The sequence below is a fragment of the Bufo gargarizans genome, unplaced genomic scaffold (genome assembly GCF_014858855.1).
Source record: "Bufo gargarizans isolate SCDJY-AF-19 unplaced genomic scaffold, ASM1485885v1 original_scaffold_1454_pilon, whole genome shotgun sequence".
NCBI lineage: Eukaryota > Metazoa > Chordata > Amphibia > Anura > Bufonidae > Bufo > Bufo gargarizans.
The window spans coordinates 184,694-212,276 of record NW_025334367.1 but is presented as its reverse complement, the minus strand read 5'-3'; the positions used below and the strand labels follow the sequence as shown (position 1 = coordinate 212,276).

At 43.8% G+C, this 27,583-nt stretch overlaps 1 protein-coding gene across 1 annotated transcript in view; it reads right to left on the bottom strand.

Annotated features, from left to right (window-relative positions):
- The window catches only part of LOC122923299 (NADPH oxidase 4-like), a 249,354-nt gene that overhangs the window by 57,815 nt on the left and 163,956 nt on the right, over positions 1-27,583 (bottom strand). Inside the window, exon 13 of the mRNA XM_044274078.1 lies at positions 22,260-22,338. Coding sequence (XP_044130013.1) covers positions 22,260-22,338 — 79 coding nt within the window. The remainder of the gene's footprint in view (positions 1-22,259; positions 22,339-27,583) is intronic.

Here is a 27,583-nt window from a genome sequence, read left to right as displayed (position 1 = left end):
ACCCCCCCTGCCGGGCTGAACACACGTTCGGACAATACACTGGCCACAGGGCAGGCCAGCACCTCCAAGGCGTAAAGGGCAAGTTCAGGCCATGTGCCCAATTTGGAGACCCAGAAGTTGAAGGGGGCAGACCCATCAGTCAGTACGTGTAGGCGTGTGCACACATACTGCTCCACCATATTGGTAAAATGCTGCCTCCTGCTAAGACGCTCCATATCAGCTGGTGGTGCTGGTTGTTGTGGCATGCTGACAAAGCTTTTCCACATTTCGGCCATGCTAACCCTCCCTTCTGAGGTGCTGGCAGTGCCCCAGCTGCGTTGGTGACTTCTTCCTCCATCCCCTGTCTTCGCCTTGTGCTTCCACTAAGCCCCTGCTGTCAGGTGGGAATGCCATCAGCAGCGCGTCTACCAGCGTGCGCTTGTACTCGCGCATCTTTCCATCAGGCTCCAGTGACGGAATTAAGGATGGCATGTTGTCCTTGTAGTAAGGATCCAGCAGGGTGGTCACCCAGTAATTAGCACTGGTTAGAATGTGGGCAACTCAGCGGTTGTTGCACAGGCACTGCAACATGTAGTCGCTCATGTGTGCCAGGCAGCCCAGAGGCAACGACAATCTGTCCTCTGTATCCCCCCAGCCATGCTCCAGTGATGCTCATGAGCTGCTTTGGGTGCCACCCTGCTGTAAACACGGTTCCTCCTCATTCTCCTCCTCCTCCTCCAGAACTGTGCCCTGGACAGTTGTGTACCTGCCTTTGTTGGCGCAGGAACCCTTCCTCCGAGCCACTCGTGAATGACTGGCCTGATAACCGTGGAAATGATCCCTCTTCCTTCTTCTCTTCCTCCTGTGCCACATCCTCTTCCATCATCGCCCAAAGTGTTTTTTCAAGGAGACATAGAAGTGGTATGGTAAGAATGAGGACGGCATCGACGGCATCATCGGCACTGGCCATGTTGGTGGAGTACTCAAAACAGCGCAACACGTCCCGCATGGAGACCCACTCTGTGGTGAAGTGGTTCTGTTCCGCAGAGCGTCTCACCTGTGCGTGCTGCAGCTGAAACTCCACTATCGCCTGCTGCTGCTGTCCAGTCTGTTAAGCATGTGCAAGGTGGAGTTCCACCTTGTGGGTACGTCGCATATGAGGCAGTGAGCGGGAAGGCCAAAGTTACGCTGCAGTGCAGACAGGCGAGCAGTAGCAGGGTGAGAACGCCGAAAGCGCACACTGACGGCCCACACTTTCTGCAGCAGCTCTGACATATTGGGGTAAATTTTCAGGAACCTTTGCACCACTAAATTCAGCACATGTGCCAGGCAAGGGATGTGCGTCAAACCGGCTAGGCTCAGAGCTGCTACGAGATTTCGCCAGTTATCGCAAACCACTAGGCCCGGCTTGAGGCTCAGTGGCACCAACCACTCATCGGTCTGTTGTTCCATGCCCGTCCACAGCTCCTGCGCGGTGTGGGTTTTTCCCCCCAAACAGATGAGTTTCAAAACAGCCTGCTGCCGTTTCCCCCTGACTGTGCTGAAGTTGGTGGTGAACATGTTACACTGAGGAGGTGGTAGAGGAGGAGGAGGAAGCGAAGTAGGAGGAGGAGGCAAAGAGAAACATTCTGCAATCCTTGGTGGCGGAAGGACATGCGTCAAACTGCTATCTGCCTCAGGCCTAGCCACCACTGCATTTACCCAGTGTACGGTTAGTGAGATATAACGTCCCTGCCCGTGCTTACTGGTCCACATATCAGTGGTTATGTGGACTTTGCCACAGATGGCGTTGCGCAGTGCACATCTAATTTTGTTCGCCACTGGGTTGTGCAGGGCAAGCATGGCTCATCTGGAAAAGTAGTGGCGGCTGGGAACCACGTACTGTGAGACAGCCACCGCCATAAGGTTTTTAAAAGTCTCCATATGCACCAGCCACAAGCCAATGACAGCATTTCAAAGGCCCCAAATTTTGAAATACTGGCATTCAGGGCCAGGAATCGTGGGTGGGTAGGGGGGTACTTCCTCTTTCTCTCCAGTGTTTGGGAGATGGACAGCTGAACGCTTCCATGGGACAGTGTGGAGATGCTTGGTGATGGTGACGGAGGTGGTGGCGTTGCTGCCACATCCTCTGCTTGCGGGGTGGCAGGTGCCACTGTCACTCCAGAGGGGGAGGAAGAGCCTGAGGTTGCTGCAGAAGAGGGAGCAGGAGGAGCCTGAGATCTTTTTGGGTTTTTGAGGTGTCTATTCCACTGCAGCTCGTGCTTTGCATTTAGATGCCTGATCATGCAGGTGGTGCTCAGGTTTAGAACATTTATGCCTTGCTTCAGGCTCCGATTGCACAGCGTGCAAACCACTTGCATCTTCTTGCACATAGTCTGAAGAACTGCCTTGCCAGGGAACTCCTTGGAGATAGCTTTCGTGTGCTCAGTCCCTGGGTGCGGTGGGCAGTAGCAGGCATACTGGCCAGGGGACAGCCTCTCTGCTTTTGCACGCTGCTCCCTCTTTTGCTGGCGCTGTGTGACCACCACTTCTTCCTCTGAACTGCACACGTCACTCGCATGACCTTGATTCTATGTGGGGTCTAGGACCTCATCGTCCTCCACATCATCCTCCACCCACTCTTCAACCCTGCCCTCCTTGCTGGTCTGCACACTGAAGAAAGCTGCAGCAGTTTGCACCTGTGTTTCGTCATCATCAGAGACGTGCTGCGGTGGTCTTCCCATTTCCACATCCTGAAACATTAACTATATTAATTTTCCTGTCACGTATGCAGTGCAGGTGTACGTCACAGAAAAAATTGGAATATGTCAACGACCGAACCAACAGACAGATTAACTATTATATTTCTGTGTCAGGGGTGCAAAGCTGGTGTATTGCACCCACAAAAAATCATTATACTGTAGGTCACCCACAAAACAAATAGCCAGATTCCTAACACTCTCCCTCACGTCAGCTGCCTGCCTCCTGTCCCTGCACTACTCAGAGCGGATGGGCGGTGCTACACGTGGTCCAGCTTTTATAGAGGCTGGGTCACATGATGCACCGGCCAATCACAGCCATGCCATTAGTAGGCATGGCTGTGATGGCTTCTAACTGCCCACAGCTTAAAAGCTTGTTGATTGGCTGCCCTGCAGTTTTTCAAAAAGCTTTATCAAATGCCCGAACTCGAACCCAAACTTTTTCGGCAAAGTTCGGGTCCGGGTACCCAGAATTTTAAAGTTCGGTACGGACCTGAACTTTACAGTTCAAGTTCGCTCAACACTAATTGGCACCACTGGTAGAATGCTCATCACAGTCATCTGAAATCATGGCGTCTCCATCTTGTTGGCATGTCAACCTACATCTCCATACGGCTCTTCTCATCAACCATATGAACAGTCCTGATATAAAGCTACATCAGTGGGCATATGGTATATGTAAATTGCAGCCAAACTTTTAAAATACATTCCTAAGAGAGAATGATAAAAATAGTCAAAGTAATATTAAGAAGAAAACTGTCCAAGTAGCAGGTTACTAAGCAACATAGTATAAATGACAGCAAGTCCTCCTACACTTGTCAATATGGCTTATTCTCAGCGTTCTGTTGTCATCTATAGCTCCATCCTACTGTACTGTATCAAGTGCATTTGGTTAAAGGAGCCTGTCATGTAAGACACGTGCATGATAAAAACATCTTGGAACATGCAAGACACATGCATTTTTAGATTTTACTAGTGCTTGCCCAAGGGTTCTTCACGTTGTATAATCCCTATATTTTAGAAGAATCACCAGATCACAAAGTGTCCAGCAATCAGCTGCAAACTGTGGGGAAACCTGACAGTAAGTGCTGAATATCCCTGCAGCGCCACCACAGGAGAAATGAAGCATTGCACAGTGTTCATTTACATCAATGGGTTGTTTGGGTAATCAAGGACAGGACAGATCCTCTGGAACAAGCTATGCTCTCTGTAGTCAATGGATGAAGACTCCCCTCTATTATCTCAGATGTACCTAATATGGATAATTCCTTTAAGCAGTGTACACTTCACATATATTATGTGGAACAGGAGGCAATGACATTGGACGCATTTGACATTTTGGTGCTAATCTATTGACGTTCATTGCTATCGTAGATGTTCTGTACCTTTCTTGCTGTCAGAGTTCAAAATTGTGAAATGTATTCATGTACGTGCAAATATTAATAAACTTACTGCAAGTGGCAACTTTTTTGCTATGGCAAACATAAGTCAATCTTAGCACACATGTATCATAGATCTTCTTAGGTTTTATGAATATTGGCCCATATTTACTAAGACTGAACTCTCTTACTCTGGCTTAGGCTAGAGTCACACCAGCGTTACCAGTCTGCGGAAGGCTGTTCCGGCAGAGAACAGCCTGCCAAAGCTCCCTATTGACTATAATGGGATCCAGCGAAGTTCCAGACGGGATTTGGCCAGACAAAAAACGATGCACACCATGTTTTTACTGCAATGTCCACTGGCCGTATTCGGGGCCAGTGGACATTGCAGTGACCTGATCCAGAGAGTTCCGGTAAGCTGTTTTTTGCCAGAACAGCCTGACGGAGAACATAACGTAGATGTCAAAGAGGCCTTATTAAAAAAGAGATGATGCAGTTTGCAGCATATTTACTATAATTTGAATGTCTCTTCATATACTTGGTGTACTTTTCACTGAGAGACAGAAAATCATATCTATGCCTGCTGTAAGTGGTTACAGATTGGAGAAAAAAAAATGTCTGCCATCTTCACCTCGGATGCCGGATTACTTATTTAATGGATCAAAGACAAAGACAAAAACTCTCCTTGTAAATTCAACTTCGAAGAATCTTAAAACAAATTTTGAAGAGCAGAGTCTACTACTAACTCGCTGGCTGGTAGGTGGGGTTCGGGAGGTCGGAGAAAGGAGATCTTCTGTCCACAGTTCTACAAGCTGAATCTTGTTTCCATAATTCCAATAAATGTTAATAGAGAGAAGGTGCACTTGCATGACCATTGAGTAAACCCCTGGACCAGGCCACCACCAGCCCCCTCAGCTTGGAGAACTGTGGTGGTTTCCACCATCAGAAACAACCAATCTAAGAGTTGGTTGGCTGTTTCCCCGACTCTCTGACAGCTACAAAAAAAAAGGTTGAGCAAGGGGCCCCTTTTTCTTGATAGATGGTGGTGTGGGTGGTTCAACAAGAGACCCCAATTTCTTGATAGGTGGGGGTGCAGGTGGTTGATTCCCATTATCAGTGGGAGGCTGTCACCTCCAAACTTGGTTTCAAAGTAAGCATACCACCATGTAGGGTAGGTGCCTCAAAACATTACCATACCTTTCTTGTGAGAATCTGGTTATCTAATCTTGAGAAATGCTTAATTTTAGGTGAACCATTCCGTTTCATGCACCATCATTCTGCCAGTAATTCTGACTAGGCCTCTGCTTCTTGTTTTATTGACAGTCCCTGAGATTTCATAACTGGTGGGTATCATGCAGGGGAAGGCAGGTGCACTGAACAAAGTGGACCCGCCCACAGTGCACTGAAAGCCATGTTTGCATTAAAAAAAAGAAGCATTTCTCAGGATTAGTGGATTGGATTTTCACAAGAAGGGTATGGTTATGTTTCGGGACACCTTCCCTACATGGCGGTATGCTTACTTTGAAACTGATTTTGGAGATGGCATGCCCCCTTTACATTTTTCATACCATACAAATATTTATATTGCTTTAGTTTTAGGAATTAATTATTTTTTTATTTGTCCATTCATTTCAGTTGTGGCATTCTGAGGTGGTTAAATAAGGAGCAGCAGATTCTGGATGTCTTCCAGTGTCCTTGAATGAATACTATAATACGCATAGACAAGTTTAAATTCTTCACGGGTCTGGTGCCTGAGGGTAGTTTGGTGGGTTGAGCGATACAGATACAGATTATAAAAATCACTTTCCATATTTCAGATAAATCTGAACTGTTAGAATCCGTCACAACCGCTTCTCTGTGGATCTAGGTCATTAGAGAACAAGACAAGCTTGTAGACGAACCAAAATTAAAAAATAAATCTCAGTATTCCCATTGTAATGGAGATTTTTCTTCATGGAAAGCATGAGTCTAATGTAAGCTAATGAAGTGAAACCGAGACTATTGATTCATCTATTTCAGCAGAAATGACTGCATAGCTTTGGGAAATTTGTATAACATTTACAAGGGCTTTCCGTGAGTTCAATATTGATGGTCTATCCTCTGGATAGGTCATAAATATTTGATCGGTGGAGGTACGACACACCCAAAACTCCCTCCGATTAGCTGTTTGAAGAGTCCAGTGTGCGACCTCTTCCTTGGCCAGTGATGTCACGTTCATTGGTTACATGGCCTATGTGCAGCTCAGTTTCATTCAAGTGTTTGGTAAGCTATGTGGAGGCCACAGTGCTCACTGAGGCGCTACAGCCTCTTTACTGATTGGTGGAGGTACACAATTCCCACCAATCATATATTGATGATCTATCCTGGGGATAAGCCATCAATATTAAACTCCTGGAAACCCCTTTAAAAGTGGTATAAGATTAGAAAAACAATAGCCACTGTCTTCCAGAAACACCTAGTTGTCAACTGTCCCAAAATTAGCAGACTTTGCAAATTAGAAATTATATTTTCAGAGACAGTTCCAAGCTGAGCATTGGGCAGGACTAATGTAAACCCTGGCCATAAGTGGGTGGTCTTGATGGGCTTGGGAGAGTTCAAGCTAAAATTTTATAAGTATGGAAACAGCACCACACCGTAGAATGGTTGAGTCTAGCATTGGAGCTCAGTTCCGATGATGTTACGGGGCTGAGATGCAATACCACATAGTCAAGGGTAGCGCCGTTTCTGGAAGTAAGCAGCTATGCTTCATTGATTCTGTATGACCCCTTTAAAGTATACTCTAGGCCAGGGATCAGCACTCCAGGTGTGGTGAAACTACAACTCCTAGCATGTGCACTTCCTTGGCTGTTCTCAGAATTCCCAGAGAAGTGAATAGAGCTAAGATTTGTAGTTTCCCAACAGATGAGGTGCTGGAGATGGCTGACCCCTGCTCTAGCTCAGTTTTTGAGAGCAAATGCCCATATGGACCCATCTGTAGGGAAGCTATAAATTGCACAGTGCGAAAAAACATACTGTTTAACCCCTTCAGGACACAGCCTTATTTCACCTTAAGGACCAGGCCATTTTTTGCAAATCTGACCAGTGTCACTTTATGTGGTGATAACTTTAAAACGCTTTTACTTAGCCAGGGCATTCTGAGATAGTTTTTTTTCGTAACATATTGTACTTCATGACACTGTTAAAATGGAGTAAAAAAAATGCATTTTTATTTATAAAACAAATACAAAATTTACCAACATTTTGGAAAAATTTGCAAATTTCTAACTTTCAATTTCTCTACGTCTACAATACATAGTAATAACTCCCAAAAAAGTTATTAATTTACATACCCCATATGCCTACTTCATGTTTGGATCATTTGGGGAATGCTATTTTATTTTTTGGGGATGTTACAAGGCTTAGAAGTTTAGAAGCAAATCTTGGAAATTTTCAGACATTTTCAAAAACCCATTTTTTTAGGGACCAGTTCAGGTTTGAAGTCACTTTGTGAGGCTTACATAATAGAAACCACCCAAAAAAGACCCCATTTTAGAAACGACACCCAAGGTATTCAAAAATTATTTTACAAACATTGTTAACCCTTTAGGTGCTTCACAAGAGTTATTGGCAAATGGAGATGAAATTTCGGAATTTAATTTTTTTGCCAATTTTTCCATTTTAACCCATTTTTTTCACTAACAAAGCAAGGGTTAACAGCTAAACAAGACTGTATCTTTATTGCCATGACTCTGCCATTTACAGAAACACCCAATATGTGGTCATACACTACTCTACGGCCACACGGTGGGGTGTAGAGGGAAAGGAGCGCCATGTGGGTTTTGGAAGGCTGATTTTTATGGACAGATTTATTTACACCGTGTCCTATTTCAGGACCCCCTGATGCACCCCTACAGTAGAAACTCCCTAAACGTGACCCCATCTAAGAAACTACACCCCTCAAGGTATTCAAAACGGATCTCACAAACTATGTTAACCCTTTAGGTGCTCCACAAGAGTTATTGGCAAATGGGGATGAAATTTCATATTTATTTATTTTTTTGCCAATTATTCCATTTTAACCCATTTTTTCCACTAACAAATCAAGGGTTAACAGTCAAACAACACTGTATCTTTATTGCCCTGACTCTGCCGTTTACAGAAACACCCCATATGTGGTCGTACACTAATGTACGGCCACACGGCGGGGTGTAGAGGGAAAGGAGCGCCGTGTGGGTTTTGGGGGGCTGATTTTTATGGACCGGTTTATTTACACTGTGTCCTATTTCAAGACCCCCTGATGCACCCCTACAGTAGAAACTCCCTAAGTGACCCCATTATGGAAACTACGGGGTAAGGTTTTATTACATTTTTGTGTGGTAAGGTTTCCAAAAATTCCGGAATTTAATCTCCATTTGCTATAAACTGTTGAGGAACACCTAAAGGGTTAATAAAGTTTGTAAAATCAGTTTTGAATACCTTAAGGGGTGTAGTTTCTTAGATGGGGTCACTTTTAGGGAGTTTCTACTCTAGGGGGGCATCAGGGGGGCTTCAAAAGGGACATGGTGTCAATAAAAAATCTGCCTTCCAGAAACCATGTCGGTCCTTTCCTTTTGCACCTCCCTTTTACTGGAACAGCAGTTTACGACCACAAATGTGGTGTTTCTGTAAACTGCAGTCACAGGGTAATAAATATTAAGTTTTGTTTGGCTATTAACCCTTGGTTTTTACCAGAAACAACGGATTGAAATGAAAAAGTGCCAAAAATAGCTGTTTAGGCACCATTTTTGCGGTTTTTTTTGGGCCATGTTAATCTGGGGGGTTGGGTCATGGGGTATTTTTACAGAGGAGATTATTACGGGCGCGACGATACCTAATAAGTCAAATTTTTTAAAATTATTTAGGTTTTAGACTATATTATCTTTTTGGATACAAAAAAATAAATTTGTTGTATCTCTATAGACTACTAAGAGTCATTTTTTTTTTTTTTTTTAGCCGATTGTATTAGGTAGGGGCTCATTTTTTGCAGGATGAGGGGAAAGTTTTATTGGCACTATTTTGGGGGCTATATGACTTTTTGATCGCTTGCTATTACACTTTTTGTTATGTTTTTTTTTGTTTTACCGTGTTAATCTAGGGCAGGCATCCTCAAACTGCAACAACTTTTTTATTTATTTATTTTTTACCATGTTAATTTGGGGGGTTAGAGGTATATTTACAGAGGAGATTATTACCGATGCTGCGCTACCTAGTAAGTCTACTTTTTTTTTATTTTTTTTGTTCTACAAAATATTTTTGGGGGATGTCTCAAGTCTGAGCACCATAGTTTTTTTGAATAGTCAGTGGCTAAGTTGGTGAAGGGGATTATAAATTTTGAACTCCATGGAAGTGTGGTACTCCCTGAAGCAACCAATAACGCAGAGGCCCAGATGATCGGGGCATGTGTCACATTGTGTAGTGGTGTCCTTCCGTATCCCCCTCCTGCGACGCACTCTGAATTTTATTGGGGTTAGTCCCTTCTTTCCAGTATGGAGGACCACACCTGGAAAGTGTTGGCCAGGGACGATCCGGGCACCTCCAATTCCCGAGGTACTCCCACCTGCTCTTTCCCGGTCAGAAAAGATCAGGGTCTTGAGGACTGACTCATAGAACTGGGGGAATGTCCCTGTGTTGCCATGCGCTCTGGAACAGTACAAAAGAGTTGTACATAGGCAACCTGCACCAAGTAGACCGCAACTTTTTTGTACCATGCCTTGGTTTTGCGCATGGCGTTATATAGCTTGAGGACTTGATCAGAGAGATCAACTCCTCCCATATACCGATTGTAGTCGACGATACAATCGGGCTTGAGGACCGTTGCCGCGGTACCTCGCACAGGGACAGGGGTGATGCTGTTACCGTGAATTGTGGACAGTACAAGGACATCCCTCTTATCCTTATATCTGAAAAGTAGCAGGTTTCCACTGGTAAAGGCACGGGTCTCATCCCTGGGGATAGGTACCTGGAGGGGGTAGGCAGGGAGGCAGCACTGATTTTTCCGCACGGTCCCATAAGAGAACGTGGATCTGGCAGCGAGGGACTGGAACAAGGGGATACTAGTATAAAAGTTACCCACGTATAGGTGGTAACCCTTATCTAGCAGTGGGTGCATAAGGTCCCACACAAGTTTCCCGCTAACACCCAGAGTGGGGGGACATTCTGGGGGTTGAATACGGGAATCTCGCCCCACGTACACACGAAACTTGTAAGTGTACCCTGAGGTACTCTCACAAAGTTTGTACAGCTTCACGCCATACCTCGCCCGCTTTGAGGGAACATACTGGCGGAAAATGAGTCTCCCCTTGAACGCAGTTGAGATTCATTAACCGTGACCTCCCTTCCAGGTACGCAGGCCTCCATGAATTTGGCCCTGAAGTGATCGATGACCGGCCTGATTTTGTACAGGCGGTCATAGGCAGGATCACCTTGGGGGGAACATGCTGCATTATATGCATAATGAAGGCATTTCCGGATGGAAATCGGGAACGTGTCATGGCCATACTGTAGAGTGGGGTCTGGTAGAGGACGTCCCCACTCCAGTATAGCCTGACACTGGGCTTTTTGACTAGGCCCATATGCAGCACGAGGCCCCAAAACGTCCTCATCTCGGCTGCACTGACCGGGGTCCAGCCACCGGGCCTAGCCAAAAACGAGCCCGGGTGTTGAGCGACTAACTGTTGGGCGTACAGGTTTGTCTGCTCCACCATCAGATTTACCAGTTCCTCACTGAAAAAAGACTGAAAAAGTCATATTCAGTGAAGCCCACTGTGTAAATCTGGATTCTTGATTCACCAACAAAATCAGGAATTGCGGGCTCAAAGTTCTCTGGGGTACACCAGACAAGTCCACCTGCAGGGGGCTCAGATGGACTGACCTGGTGGGCTGTAAAACTAGTACGAGCCCCAGAGCTGCTCGTACTAGGCTGGGCCACAGGGTCCCTAGCATGGGGGTCCCCTCGATCCCCTGCCTTGGGGGCTCATCATCGCTTGATGATGAGGAGGATGCGGATGACAACAGGAACGTGGGGTCATCCTCATCCTCACTGGGGCTCTCAGAATCGGTGGCAAGGAGGGCATATGCCTCCTCGGCCGAGAACGTCCGGCGGGCCATAGGGGAGTGTGTGTCTGTGTGTGTGTGTGCGTGTAAATCTTTATTAGGCGTGCGTGTGTGTGGGGCACGGGTGTTCACGCACTTACCCTATAGCTATAAAAAAAGAAATAAAAAAAGATCCCTAACTAAAAAAAGTTTAAAAAAAGTGTAAAAAATAAAAAATATATACAAATGCGCTGTGGGGCGGGGTGGGCGATGCGCTAACAGTGGCCAGACGCAAAGAGTGACGGCCACAGATAGCACATGCAAAGAAAAAAGAAAAAAATGTGTGTGTGTGTGTGGGGGGCAAGCTGCAGCACCCCTGGGGGGGTCTAGGGTCACACAGCTAACTGCTGTGGACCCCAGACACCCAATCAGGGGGCTCACAGACCAAAAAATTTTATTTTATTTTTTTACCTAATCTAACCCTAAACTTGCCCTAACTACCCCTGCCTACACCTCCCACTACCTGCCTGCCCCTGCCTGTCCCTGCCTCCTAAGGTGCCTGAAGGCACCAAAAACTCACGAGTCGGTGTGCAGCGCGATCTCCTGCTGCTTTCCCCATGCCACGGACCGGAATGAGGAAGGAGAGCAGCGGCGGAGATTCAAACTTGCCGCGCTCCGCCCACATGCCGCATGGGGACTAATCGCAGGCGATCCTGAGAGGTGGCGTGATCGCCACCTCACAGGATCGCAGAATGGTGATTGGTGGTGTATAATCACACCACCGATCACCGTCCTTTCTGGGTTATCGGGTCATCAAAGAAAAAAACCACAATGCAACAGCACTCTGCAAACCAAATAACGTACAATAATGCTGTAGTTATAGAAAATATTCTGGTGCTAATGCTACGCTTATTTTGTAAATTTTAGATTCTTGACAAATACATTTTGTACAAAACTATTTGGGCCCGTCTGCCAAACGTCAAGGCGATCTCTATAAGACAGGAACCTAACACTAAATACTACCTGCCGCTTTGCTTGGTGCACCTAGCTCTCCCTGCTTCATCACTACCGGCACTGAACTGTCAATCAAACGAGAGGGGATGCCCTGGGTGCTGTTCTAGCCAACTATGGTGCACCCAATATTTTATATCATGTGCTTCACATACCATAGTAAGGAAAATCTAATCAGTCTGTAATGGAAAAAGTAGATTACAGTACTGGGAATGTCTATCAGCAGAAGTATTGCATTATAAATGAAACTGAAAGGGATTACATGGAGATCAAATAATTGAAGGGTGGTTTAGGCCTACAGCACAGACATGTGATAGGTGTAGGATTTCTGTAATATACAGGATTTCATGAATCTAAACCCTTAAAAAAAAGAAAACAGTCAATATCAACACATGACGCCTTTGGTGAAATGAAATGAAGCTGAATCTCTGCTTAGAGAAGATATTGATTTCTCATTACCAAGAAAAACCATGTGTGATGTCCCACTGTGGTGGAAAGCCAAAAGGATTATCACTTTAAATCACAACAACCAGGCATAATATATATATATATACAGTCATGTGAAAAAATTAGGACACCCTTTGAAAGCATGTGGTTTTTTGTAACATTTTTAATAAAAGGTTATTTCATCTCCGTTTCAACAATACAGAGAGATTAAAGTAATCCAACTAAACAAAGAAAACTGAAGAAAAGTCTTTTCAAGATCTTCTGTAAATGTCATTCTACAAAAATGCCTATTCTAACTGAGGAAAAAGATAGGACACCCTCACATGTATTCCCTCTTAAATTGGCTCAGATCTCACACAGGTATATCACACCAGGTGCACATAATTAGTAGATCGTTACTCTGCATGTTGAATGAGGCTTGCCCTATTTAAACCTCAGACATTTAGTTTGGTGTGCTCCTGACTGTTGAAGTGAGAGTGAGCACCATGGTGAGAGCAAAAGAGCTGTCAGAGGACTTCAGAAAAAAGATTGTAGCAGCCTATGAGTCTGGGAAGGGATTTAAAAAGATCTCAAAAGATTTTGAAATCAGCCATTCCACTGTCCGGAAGATAGTCTACAAGTGGAGGGCTTTCAAAACAACTGCCAACATGCCCAGGACTGGTCGCCCCAGCAAGTTCACCCCAAGAGCAGACCGCAAGATGCTAAAAGAGGTCTCCAAAAACCCTAAAGTGTCATCTCGAGAACTACAGCAGGCTCTGGCTACTGTTGATGTAGAAGTACATGCCTCTACAATCAGAAAGAGACTGTACAAGTTTAACTTGCATGGGAGGTGTGCAAGGAGGAAACCTTTGCTTTCCAAGAGAAACATCGAGGCCAGACTGACATTTGCCAGAGATAAAGTTGACAAAGACCAGGACTTCTGGAATAATGTTCTTTGGACAGATGAGTCCAAAATTGAATTATTTGGACACAACAGCAGAGGACATGTTTGGCGTAAACCAAACACAGCATTCCAAGAAAAGAACCTCATACCAACTGTGAAGCATGGAGGTGGAAGTGTCATGGTTTGGGGCTGCTTTGCTGCAGCAGGACCTGGTCAGCTCACCATCATAGAATCCACTATGAATTCTACTGTGTATCAGAAGGTGCTTGAAGAACATGTGAGACCATCAGTTAGAAAATTAAAGCTGAAGCGGAACTGGACCATGCAACATGACAATGACCCAAAACATACTAGTAAATCAACCAAAGATTGGCTGAAAAAGAAGAAATGGAGAGTCCTGGAATGGCCAAGTCAAAGTCCAGATTTGAATCCCATTGAGATGCTGTGGGGTGACTTGAAAAGGGCTGTACGTGCAAGAAACCCCTCAAACATCTCACAGCTGAAAAAGTTCTGCATTGAGGAGTGGGGTAAAATTTCCTCAGACCGATGTCGAAGACTGGTAGATGGCTACAAGAACCGTCTCACTGCAGTTATTTCAGCCAAAGGAGGTAACACTCGCTATTAGGGGCAAGGGTGTCCTATCTTTTTCCTCAGTTAGAATAGGCATTTTTGTAGAATGACATTTACAGAAGATCTTGAAAAGACTTTTCTTCAGTTTTCTTTGTTTAGTCGGATTACTTTAATCTCTCTGTATTGTTGAAACGGAGATGAAATAACCTTTTATTAAAAATGTTACAAAAAACCACATGCTTTCAAAGGGTGTCCTAATTTTTTCACATGACTGTATATATATATATATATATATATATATATAAATATATCATCACAGGCAGCTAGGACATCATAGAGTCCTTACATTTAAAACAGCGTTGGCTCTCTAGGCCCCATTCTGAAATGTAATGGGGCTTGAGGTTGACAGAAGGACCTGTAAGAACCTACAGTATACATCAGTTCCGGCTAGGAGACACTGTTCTCATGAACCTTAAGGGTAAGGCCACATGGGGTGAATTTTCCATCAAGGATTTTGACACATTTTTGCTGCAAAATCCATTGCAAAAACCCCATGTGTTACGTATGAATTTGTCATGGATTCTGCAGCAAACTTGCCATGGATTTGCATTGCATACAGTAGGTCCACAGCATGATAACATCCACACTCACCCACATGTGGTAGCCAGTGGCTGCTCGATTTTGTGGGTAAAACTGAAGTATTACCTTCCAAATCATGTAACCTTTGGCCACTATGTCAGGCCATCTATCCTTACTAGAGATGAGCAAATTTCCTAAAATAAGATTCAACTGAATTGGCTCATGCACAGCCAAATAAATTCAACCCGAACTGAAAGCATCCCAATTGCCTGGAAATTCAGATTAAAATCAAACCTTTTTAGAAAATTGGTGCTAAGATTTCACATTTTAGAATTTATTTGCTTATCTCTACTTCTTACGCTCACTAATTTCAATTTTTTTAATAATTTTTTTATGTATTATTGTCACCTACTGTCCCTTTTTCCATACTTTCCTGCTGATACCATTATAAAGGGTTTATGTCATGTTGGACATTGGGGGCATTTTGCTAGGCTATGCCCCCAATGTTTGATAGTTGAGAGTCTCACCTATCCTTAGAACGGAGCCCACAAAGTGCGGGAGGGCACATTGCACATGCATGACCGCCCTCCATTCATTTCTATGGGAGTGCCGAAAATAGCAGAGTGCTGGTTTGGCTATTCCCGTCAGCCCCATAGAAGTGAATAGAGCCGTGGCTGCGCTTGCGCGGTGCACCCTCCTGCATTTTGCGGGCTACGTTCTAAGGATAGCGATATACCCCCAATGTCCAAGACTAGACAATCCCTGTAAGCCGATAGTAAACCTTAGATTAGGAGCCAATGTTAATCCACCTTATAGAGAAGAAATTATCATATGACCCACTAAAATGGTTTCCAAAAAAATTCTCAATGCTAGTGATCATTCTGTAAGGCTACTTTCACACTAGCGTTTCTATTTTCCGGTATTGAGATCCGTCATTAGGTCTCAATACCAGAAAAAAACACTTCAGTTTTTTTCCCATTCATTGACCAAGGGTCATTGATGCTCCAGTGTCCAGGTCAAAATGTACAAATTTACTAAATTTACAAATGCGTCACTTTATGTGGTAATAGCTTTGGAACACTTTTATTTATCCAAGCCATTCTGAGATTGTTTTCTCGTGCCACATTGTACTTCATGACAGTCATAAATTTGAGTCAATGTATTTCACCTTTATTTATGAAAAAATCCAAAATTTACCAAAAATTTTGAAAAGTTTGCAATTTTCAAAATTTCTATTTCTCTGCTTTTAAAACAGAAAGTGATACCTCAAAAAATATTTATTACTCAACATTCCCCATATGTCTATGTTATGTTTTTATCATTTTGTAAATGTCATTTTATTTTTTTGGGACTTAGAAGGCTTAGAAGTTTAGAAGCAATTCTTAAAATTTTTAAGAAAATTTCCAAAACTCACTTTTTAAGGACCAGCTCAGGTCTGAAGTCACTTTGTGGGGTTTACATAGTGGAAACCCCCCATAAATTACCCCATTGTAAAAACTACACCCCTCAAGTTACTCAAAACTGATTTTACAAACTTTGATAACCCTTTAGGTGTTCCACAAGAATTAAAGGAAAATGGAGATGAAATTTCACTTTTTTGGCAGATTTTACATTTTAATAAAAATATTTATTTAACAAATTGAGGGTTAACAGCCAAACAAAACTCAATATTTATTATCCTTATTCTGCGGTTTACAGAAACACCCCACATGTGGTCGTAAACTGATGTAAGGGCACACGGCAGGGCGCAGAAGAAAATGAGCGCCATATGGTTTTTGGAAGGCAGATTTTGCTGGACTGACTTTTAGATTGCCATGTCCCATTTAAAGCCCTCCTGATGCACCCTTACAGTAGAAACTCCCAAAAAGTGACCTAGGGGATAAGGTGCCAGTTTTATTGGTACTATTTCGGGGTACATATTATTTTTAATTGCTCTATATTACGATTTTTGCGAGGCAAGGTAACCCAAAAATGGCTGTTTTGGCACCGGTTTTATTTTTAATTTCATGAAACTCCTCATTTCTGATATCTTAGAACATGACCTTATTATAGATAGAGTGGCACGCCTGAAACACCTGTTAGAATCTACACCTTGAGATGTTCTGGCCAGAGTGCACTTTTTCCATGTTACGGAATCACTGATGATGGCCGCCGCCCATCAGAAAGAGAAGTAGCCTCCCAGCCCCTTATGATGGGGTTAAAATGTTTGCTGACCTCTTAGCTTCTACCTTGCAACAGCGCCGTTCAACGACCTCCTTTACCACTGCATTGAGAGATCATAACATACCCTACCGCTGGGGATTCCCGACGAAAGTACTCATTCATCATCAATGTACTTTACATGCTATTTGCTCCTTAGAATCTGGATAGCGCCTTCTCCACTCCTGAAACATCTCCATGCCGGACCCCCACGTGACCACTGACTCACCGCCTCGACATGTCTCTTCCAAGTGGCAGGTGGTGACAGTGAAGCGTGAATCCAACTGTTGAGGATTTGTGTTCCAGTTATGCAAATTTTAGAAATATGGGCACAATGCGGCCTCCCTTATGTCCTAAACTGCTCATTATGCACGTTATGAGTAGCCTGCCAGCCGGACAAGCTATTTTTTCTTTGTTTGACTTTTTTTTTTTCCTATTGTTATCTCTGTATAGGTTATGTTGGTTTCCTCAAGGGCTCAAGATGGATCTGCTAGCGGCCGCTCAATTGGACCAGGCGCCGCTCAATTGGACCAGGCGCCGCTCAATTGGCCACGGGGTTGTGGGAATAGTTTCCCCCCCTCCTGCCAATCCAGGTATGCTGTTCTAAACCTCCCTTATCCATTACAATGGTTCTTACAATAGCTTCCCTGAATGTTAAGGGACTAAATAGTCCCTTTAAGACAGGCATCCTCAAACTCCAGCTGTTGCAAAGCTACAACTCCCAGCATGCCCGAACAGCCTACAGGTATCAGTCTACAACAGGGCATTGTGGGAGTTGTAGTTTTACAACAGCTGGAGGGCCGCAGTTTGGGGATGCCTGCTTTAAGAGATTGATTATGTGGGAGGAAGCTAAAGCGTTAAAATGCGATATCTTTTGAGCCACTGAAACGCATCTCTTGAAGGCGGATAGCCATAGAATTCCCCCAATTCTCTCTTATCCGCCAATCTCACTACTCAAAGAAACAGAGAGTGTTGGTGGTAGTAAAGAACACAGTGGCCTTTTCTTTGGGGGCCTCGGTTGTGGACCCCGGTGGCAGATTCATCATCATTGTAGGCTCAGTGAACAATGTGGCTTACACTATGGTCTTTATTTATGCCCCTAACAGACACCAGGTATCCTTTTTACGATCACCCTCAGAATCATTCCTCAGAATTGTCCTCCGCCCTGATAGAATACTTCCAGATCAATGAGGGGTCTGTTTCTGACCCCTTTTCACTCAGGTGTGACCACAAACCCTTTATGAGAGGCATATTTATTAAATTGGGATGCAGAAGCAAAAAAGAGAGAAGAGGATAGATGATATTTTGAAAGAAATAAGAGCTCTGGAATCCCTAAATAAATACTCAATTTCCCAGACCCAAAGACGACAAAAATTCCACACCTTACCGACTCATGCTCTGGCTCAAACATTATGCCCATACAAAACATGGCAAATTCCTTTGGTGATTTCTATGCGTCATTGTACAATTTGGCACCCCAAAACAAAGTAACCCCCGCTCCCAAGAAGCCATTTCCAACTTCCTAAATACCTTAGGTCTAGCCAGTATCTCTGAATCCCAATTACAAGATATCAATGCCCTTTTTACAATACCGGAAATTGAATCCATCATTAAATCTCTCACCGGCCATAAGGCCCCTGGCCCAGATGGCCTATCTAACATTTACTATAAAGCTTTCTTTTCTCAACCCTCGTCCCACCTGATCCGGACTTTCCACTCCGCGATGGCTACCGGAGACTTCCCACGGGAGACGTTAGAAGCAACTATTGTTACAATTCCCAAACCCGATAAGCCCACGGATGACCCTAAAAATTACCGTCCGATCTCTCTTTTAAACACCAACATCAAAATTTTCACCAAAGCTTTAGCAAACAGACTAGCCCCACTGATTCCCTTATTAGTTAACAAAGACCAGGTAGGTTTTGTCAAGGGTCGACAAATACAGGAAAACTCTAGAAGGGTCCTTAACATACTAGCCCGCCTCCAAAGAACGAGGAATCCAGCTGTGTTTGTTACATTAGATGCGGATAAGGCATTCAACCAAATTAATTGGTTGTTCGCCTACTCTGTCCTTTCCCGAATGGGTTTCTCGGGGCTCATCCTATCCTCAATCAAAGCCCTATACTCCAGCCTGTCCGCAAAAGTATGGGTCAATGGAGCCTTGTCAGAGCACTTCCTGATAAAAAATGGAACCAGACAGGGCTGCCCTTTTTCTCCCCTAATGTTCATTTTATCCATGGAACCCCTTCTCCAGGCCATTAGACTAAATGATAAAATACAAGGTGTTACCATTGGTGATCGTACACATTCTATTAGTCTTTACGCTGATTATGTGATTCTTACACTCACTCACCCAGAGAGCTCCTTAGGTACCGCTTTAGACATCATCTCAGACTTCGGTCAATTGTCCTACTACAAGCTAAACACTACAAAATCCCAGGCTATGCCTATCACCCTAGACCCCAAAAGAGTTGAGAGCCTATCAGATGAGCTTGACTTAGACTGGCAACCCTTGCAAATTAAATATTTAGGTATAAACCTGACATCGTCAGTTGCTCTCCTATATAAGGCAAACTACCTACCCCACCTGGCATCCTTAGAAAAAGAGCTTGACAATCTAGCCAAATTCGAGATATCGTGGTTAGACCGATTGGCCTCCTTCCAAATGTTCACCCTCCCCAAGCTCCTTTACTAATTCCGAATGCTCTCCATCATTCCTCCCAAATCCTTTTTCGACAATTGTACCAAGCTGTTGAACGCCTTTTTATGGAGGAAAGGGAAACCACGGAGAGCGACTAAATTGCTCCAGATCAGAAAACATGTGGGGGGACTTGGTCTTCCAAATATATATGACTATTATCTGGCAACTCAAGTTGCCCAATTGGAAAACTGGTTGGGACAAGATCTCCACAAGCATTGGGTGCACATAGACTCCACTGTGGTGATCTTTAAAGACCTTAGAGCCCTTTTGTTGGCCTCTTTAACTCCTTCGTTTATATGTCCTGATTTGACTTATTTTGTAACGACTGCCATTACCAACTGGTCTCATTTTCATGGGTTTTGTTCACATACAGTTTATCTAATAGCGGATATTGCTCTTTTGGACACTCTGGATTACCTCACCCCTGACCTCTGTGTGTGAGAATATAGAGGGAATATGGAGTAGACTTAGTACAGAAACTGCTTCAAGGGAAGGAAATACACTCCTTTAAATACCTCCATGATGCCTTCCACATCCCAAACTCAGACTTTTATAAATATCTGAGGGTCAGGCATCTCCTTTCCACCTCCCCCCTACAGATCAGAGCTAATAAACAGTTGTTTGAATTGTGGTCCAAACCTACCATCTCTCCAACTCCCCTTCGCCCAGTGTACATAATGCTAAACAACAAAAACACATTTGTCAAATCTACCCCCTTCCTCACATGGGAAAGAGAACTTAACACCACATTCCCAGCAACTCATTGGTAAAGTGCTCTACGATTTATGTCTAAGAATATAACATGTGTGACCCACTAGGAATCTTTTGTGAAAACGACATTGAGATAGTATTATACCCCAGAGAAGTTTCATGTTTCCTGGTGTTACGAATCTATGTTGGAGAGCTTGCGGCCAAAGGGGTATGCTCCTACACATCCTGTGGGACTGTCCGCTCCTCAGACCACTGTGGAAAGAGATCTCTCTAGCCTCAGAATTATTAGGTAGTAACCTGCCTCCCTCTCCCGCACTAGCCCTCCTGTTCATTGGTATAGATGGCATACCCCTCAGAGGTCGGTTAGTTATTCCTGATATCTTCCTTTCCACCAAATTGGCTATCACTTCCAGCTGGAAGAGTGCTAGCATCCCCTCACTTGCGGATGTTATAGCCAGAGTGAATTTAACATTCCTCTACAAACGAACAATGGCCCTAGCTAAACACTCCTACCCTAAATTTGAGAGTAAGTGGCAGATATGGAAGGCCTCTAAGTTTTTGGCTTCTTTGGCCTGATCCTTGACTCAGTGTAAACTTGTTGCCCTTATGAGGAACAGTTATGTTGCTGTCTCCTTATGTATGATACTGTTTTTCTCTTGTTTTGCCTTTTATGATATGCGATCAGTCATACTTTTATGACATCTACCGCATGTCTGTACACTGCTTGATGTCTAAAAACTAATAAAAACATATTGCATATTGAATGGAGGAATGAATAGAGAAGTAACTGACTTCTTGTCCCCTGCCACTTGGAGATCAGAGAGTTGATCGTATGACACAGCTGAGGATCAAAAGGGAAGTTATAACTCACAAATACAGTCACTGATAAGAATATTACCCTCACTACAGGTTCAATCATGCACCTTTCTAACAGGTCAGAGAATAAAACTTTTTGTGGAAGTGGTACTTTGAGGAATGGATGTCAATGGTTGACATGGCTAACCACCCTGTTATTTCCTCTTGGTAAAAGTGGAGGAGAGGAAGCACACTGCTGAGCTCCTGCTCCTGTTACAGAATCTCCAGAGAGAGCAACTTGATTATGTCCCTAGTGAATGCTTGAGAAGATAGCAGAGTGAACAGTTACATTCTGCATCAAAGAGACAGCAGTACGATGAGGGACTACCGCAAAGACACCCACCACCCAGAATACTAGCAGGCCAGAACTACCCTAGTGCTAAAATTGTAGCCATAAAACCTGCCTTACTGGTGCCAGAACATTTCACTTGAAATCAGCTGATAGCAAGTTTATAAGTAATTCTGGCCTCTTTCTTCAATACTACATTTCCGCAGCACCGATCCCCTGGGTGCAAAGGCCTGGGGGAGTAGATTGTGAAACAACAATTCATCAGTGGCACTACCACTCCCATTCTCTGCAACGGCTCCTCTGGGGCTACCTGCAGAACCACTTTAAATACCATAGGACCTGTCGACTCTGTTCACGTTTGTTTTAGTAAACACTTCTATTTCACATAATATACAATTCTGAAGCATCTGCTATGTTCTGTTCCGCTGTTATTTCTCCAAGAAATTTCTGAAAAAATTGCCAACTGTGTGTGTTACCAGTTGGGGGGGTGTTGTTGCAGACTGTCGCTGACACTCCCATTTAACCCTCAGCTATTACGGTAATTAATTCATGAATATTTGAGAAATACCAGAGAAACCACACAACATTAAAGCTGTTATAAAATATGTTCCGGAATTGTTATTTCATGGAGAATTTACTAAAGCAGAAAAACCATGAGAGATGGCAAGTTCACTTTAACTGTGGAAATGTCATATAGGACCCCACAATGTATGCTTTCTGGTAAAGGAAAAACAGCAGACGTTTCTAATTTAGCTTTAGGAAAGAATGGAGATGGAAAACTGATGTAAATCATTACAAAAGAAGCAAAACAAAATTACCAAACATTCATTGTAAAGGATTACAACAATCTCCTTCTGATTCTACTTACTTTGGGTTTTTCCTATGCTGAAAAATTGGAATTATTTCTGTCCCTTGGTCACACTGTGTAAGTAGACTGCATAATCTCTCTGTCAAATAAGAAAGAAAAAAATAAAACTAAGATATAAACCGGAGCAACATCTGCATTCAGTGTGTATAACTTCTAAGTGCCTGTGTGCGTCACCACCCACAACTAAAAAAATTATAATATACATTTAAAAATATTTACTTCATTTATTCAGTCATAATAGTGACAAATAGTAACACAAAGACATTTGATCATATAAATACTATAAAACTGCCACTATCTAAGAAAATATAACTACTATAATATTGCATTCTAGGTAAAAGAATATAACTTCTATATTTCTGCACCTGCTGTATGTACAAGAATATAACTAATATAATAATGTATCCTATGTACAAGAATATAACTACTATAATACTGCCTCCTATGTACAAGAATATAACCACTATAATACTGCCTCCTATGTACAAGAATATAACTACTATAATGCTGCTGCTATGTACAAGAATATAACTACTATAATACTGCTCCTATGTACAAGAATATAACTACTATAATACTGCCTCCTATGTACAAGAATATAACTACTATAATACTGCTCCTATGTACAAGAATATAACTACTATAATACTGCCTCCTATGTACAAGAATATAACTGCTATAATACTGCCTCCTATGTACAAGAATATAACTGCTATAATACTGCCTCCTATGTGCAAGAATATAACTACTATAACACTGCTCCTATGTACAAGAATATAACTACTATAATACTGCCTCCTATGCACAAGAATATAACTACTATAATACTGTCTCCTATGTACAAGAATATAACTACTATAATACTGCCTCCTATGTACAAAAATATAACTACTATAATACTGCTCCTATGTACAAGAATACAACTACTATAATACTGCTCCTATGTACAAGAATATACCTACTATAATACTGCCTCCTATGTACAAGAATATAACTACTATAATACTGCTCCTATGTACAAGAATATAACTACTATAATACAGCTCCTATGTACAAGAATATAACTACTATAATACTGCTCCTATGTACAAGAATATAACTACTATAATACTGCCTCCTATGTACAAGAATATAACTACTATAATACAGCTCCTATGTACAAGAATATAACTACTATAATACTGCTCCTATGTACAAGAATATAACTACTATAATACTGCTCCTATGTACAAGAATATAACTACTATGGGGGCGGAGCCTGGCTGCAGACCGAGCCGGAAGCATGTAGGAGAGCTCTCCTCCTCACCATCCTGCATTCTGGCTAAAACAGCAGTCTAAAGGCACAAAGAATGGGCAAAATCGGTAGGAGCCTACCTAAAGAGAAGACTGACACTGGCAAACCTGAGCGCAGTGTCTCCGATATGGAGAAATTCCTCAACAAGAAACCTCCAGTGGCCACACCGGCCATTCCCAAGATGGCGCCGCCAGAACAAGAGGAATGGGGTAGAGAGTCGGAGGGGGAAGAAGAGGCCACTGCAGACCAGGCAGCGGGACCCACGCCGCAGAGCGCGGCCCCGATCTCCAGACAGTTTCTGCAGCATATTGAAAAATATTGGCACAAGGGTGGAAACGCTGGAGTGCAACCAGGCGGCCATTACGGGCTATATCAGAGCCGCGAGTGATAACACCATGGCCATAGCGGCCTCTCTTGATACGGCCTATGCACTTATTGAGGACCAGGAGAATCGGAACAGGAGGAATAACCTCCGTATTCGTAGCCTTCCTGAAAGCACCCTACATGAAAGCTTACCAGAGGCTGCTTGCGCCATATTCTCACAACTCCTGGGGGCTCCCAGAGTGGCCGAGATAAATATAGAGTGCATTCACAGAGCACTGAGGCCGAAGCCGAAAGAGAAAGAAAACCCCAGGGATGTGGTGTGCGGTCTCCTGAGATATGTGGACACCGCTGCTCTGATGCAAGCTGCCAGAAGCAAGAAGGTATTAATGTATGAGGGAGCCAAAATCTCCATCTACCAGGACCTTGCAACCTCCACTCTTAATAAAATAAGGGCGCTGCGGCCCCTCACAGACCACCTACGCCATCACAAGGTGCTGTACAAATGGCTGTTTCCCTTCGGACTCACATTTGCAGTAGGAGGAAAGCGCTGCATCATACGTTTACCTGCGGACCTACAGGCGGCATGGGACCTGCTGCAAACAGAACCGATGGACATTCCGTCATGGCTGCCTTCAGCCGAAATAGGATCTCAGATCTTCCAGAGGCCTCAAAGTGGATTAAAGCACCGTTGAGGAAGAGAAATTTACATAGATCCCAGGACACTTGAAGCTCAGGCGCAACGTCTGACTGGTTTGCTGTGTCCTAGATGACATCTTTACCTGACAACAGCACTTGCCAGAGACTTACCCGGCTTCTCCTGTTACAAGCCGAGTTCGCAAGTATTATTGTCCACAACTGTGTTCATATAGTCCCCATTCTTTTTCCTAGCTAACTAGGCAGATGCACTGTCAAGTTATAGTCACCTTTCTCCTTATTAGTTTGACCATAACTAGCACATAACCAATATGGCGCCAGTATTGCAGGTGGCGCTAATGGATCATTACCTTGATACTGCGGTTTCATTCTGACCCCCACCTACATACCAGGATCATTCTGGCGCAGACCTGGTGCGTGCGCCTTTCCAGATGGCCTCTCATGCCCGCTTTGCCGCATCTAATTGAACTGCTGCGGCGTTGCTGGCATGGGAGTCATCACCTTGTATTACCTGTTATGTTGACAAATGTCATGGTTGTAATACTGATTGTTTGTTCCTTATTTACGGTCGATAGTGTTAGCTGGTGTCCTATTGCTTCCAAGTCTTTTCCACATAATCTATGGCGTCCACATTTAAATGTACCACATTTAATGTGAGGGGCTTTAACACCCCGCAGAGCGCTCTCAGGTCATCTGTCTGCTGAGGAAAGCTAACACTGATGTGTGTGTCACTGAAGGTGTGCAGGAAACTAGAAAACACAAAATGAATATACGACTGACTGGATCCAAAACTAAGGAACAAAAAGGGAGAGCCCTGCATCAGACCTGGCTCTCTCCCTGGCTGCTCAGCCTATGCGAAAATCCCAATGGTAGATGATCGCATATCCTCGTACCTCGACTGTATAACACCTGAACACCCTATAATAGTGAGGGGACACGACCACCGGCTCCCTACACTAGATACGGAGGGAGTCAGGGTCACCTGGGATCCAGCAAACAGAAAAACACAAATGAATGAACAAAAAACTTATCTTGTAGAAGACTCAGAAGTAGGAACAGCATGCATACACTCCAGGAAGTTGTATAAACCGCAAAGTGATGCACTATGGGAAAGGATTTAAAGGGATGCAATCAGTGCAACTACATGACAGCTGAGAGAGGCTAACGAGATGAGAAAATGAAAGCAAAACAAAGGAACCTCAAGGAGGAGGTTCTAGATGTCTGTCAGAGCTTCTCAGATGTCTGGTGGTGACAGTGTGCTTTTTCCAGGAGCTACATTTCAGAGAGGCGAATATACCAAAGATCCAAAACCTTTAAGAAAGCGAAAAGGGGGGTGGGCATAGCAATCTCCAAAAAGGTGCCTTTTACCTTGACCTCCGAGCAGACGGACCCTGAGGGCCGCTTCATATTTGTGAAAGGCCTCATAGGAACCCAAAAGATCACACTTGCTAGCTTATATAGCCCCAATCGAGGCCAAAAACAGTGGGTTAAGTACACCCTCCATAAACTTGAGTTGTTTGCAGATGGAATCAGACTGATAGGAGGAGACCTTAATGTCACGCTGAACCCCCTAGTTGACGCCTCAGACAGCTCCTCTCAGCTGACCCAGTCTGCACTAGGTTGCATTAATAGGTACTTTTCAGACTTGCACTTGCTTGACGTCTGGAGACTGGTACATCCAGACAGACGCGACTTCACCTTCTTCTCAGCCCCACATAACACACACAAAAGGCAGGACTACATCTTTCTATCTAGCAATGCTATTGATATGATAGATGCTGCTGACATAAGCCCCATAACTGTCTGAGATCAGGCCCCAGTTTCTACAGTTCTACGATTTTCTAGCTTACCCGCCCCATTTAGACAATGGCGTTTAAATTAGACATTGCTGGATAGACACTCAGACACCACGACCCTAGAGCAGAAACTGAAACATTTCTTCTCAGAGAATTCTACACCCGGAATGCCACTTACGACCCTTTGGGAAACGCACAAAGTGGTTATGCGGGGAGAGCTGATAGCCCTAGGAAGCAGGGTCAAAAAAGAAAAACAACAAGTCCTCCATGATCTCCTAGTTTGGATTGCGGACAAGGAGGCAGTTCATAAGCGCTCCAAAGCTGCAAAAGTCCAGGCAGAACTTGCCCAATTGAGATCCCAACTAAAAGATCACTTGAATATCCAAAACTCAAAAGCGTATCAATATGCCCAATTTAGACACTATTCCCATGGAGATAAAGGTACTAAGCTAATGTCCTCTCTCATTAATCAGAGAAAAGAGTCCATGTTTATCCCAAGTATCAAATCAAGTCAGGGCAAGACACTACATAAAATGGCTGACATAGCGGCTGAGTTCCAAAAATTTTATAAGCAGCTCTATGGCCTGACAGACCAGAGTCCTCCAGATACATCGATAAGAATAGCAATGGACAAGTTTCTTAGTAGCTTAAAATTACCCCAAATCACACCCCAGGAGGGTGACACTCTAGTGTCACCAATCACTGAGACAGAGATTAAGAAAGTATTAGCTTCCATGCCCATGGGCAAAAGCCCAGGCCCTGATGGCTTCCCAGTAGGCTACTATAAAAAGTTCTCGGAAACCCTGACCCCTCACCTTGTAGCTTGGTGCAATGCACTCCTCACTGGTGAGCACTTCCATAAACAATCATTAGAGGCCACTGTCACCATTCTCCCCAAAGCAGGGAAAGATCCAACCCTCTGCGGCAGTTACAGGCCAATATCGCTACTTAACGTTGACATCAAGATCTGGGCTAAATTGCTAGCGACTCTCCTAAGCCTTTTACTACCTAAAATTATACACGCAGACCAATCAGGTTTTGTACCAGGGAGGGAGGGAAATCACAATTCTTGCAGGATAGTAACAGCAATACAGTGGGCCAGAAGGAATCGTCTCCCGCTGACTTTTCTCAGTGTGGATGCGGAGAAGGCCTTCGACCAGGTAAACTGGGACTTCATAAAAAAGACATTACTTAAGTTTGGTATTCCAGTGGGATTCCAGGAGGCAGTCATGACGCTGTATAATGACCCCAGTGCT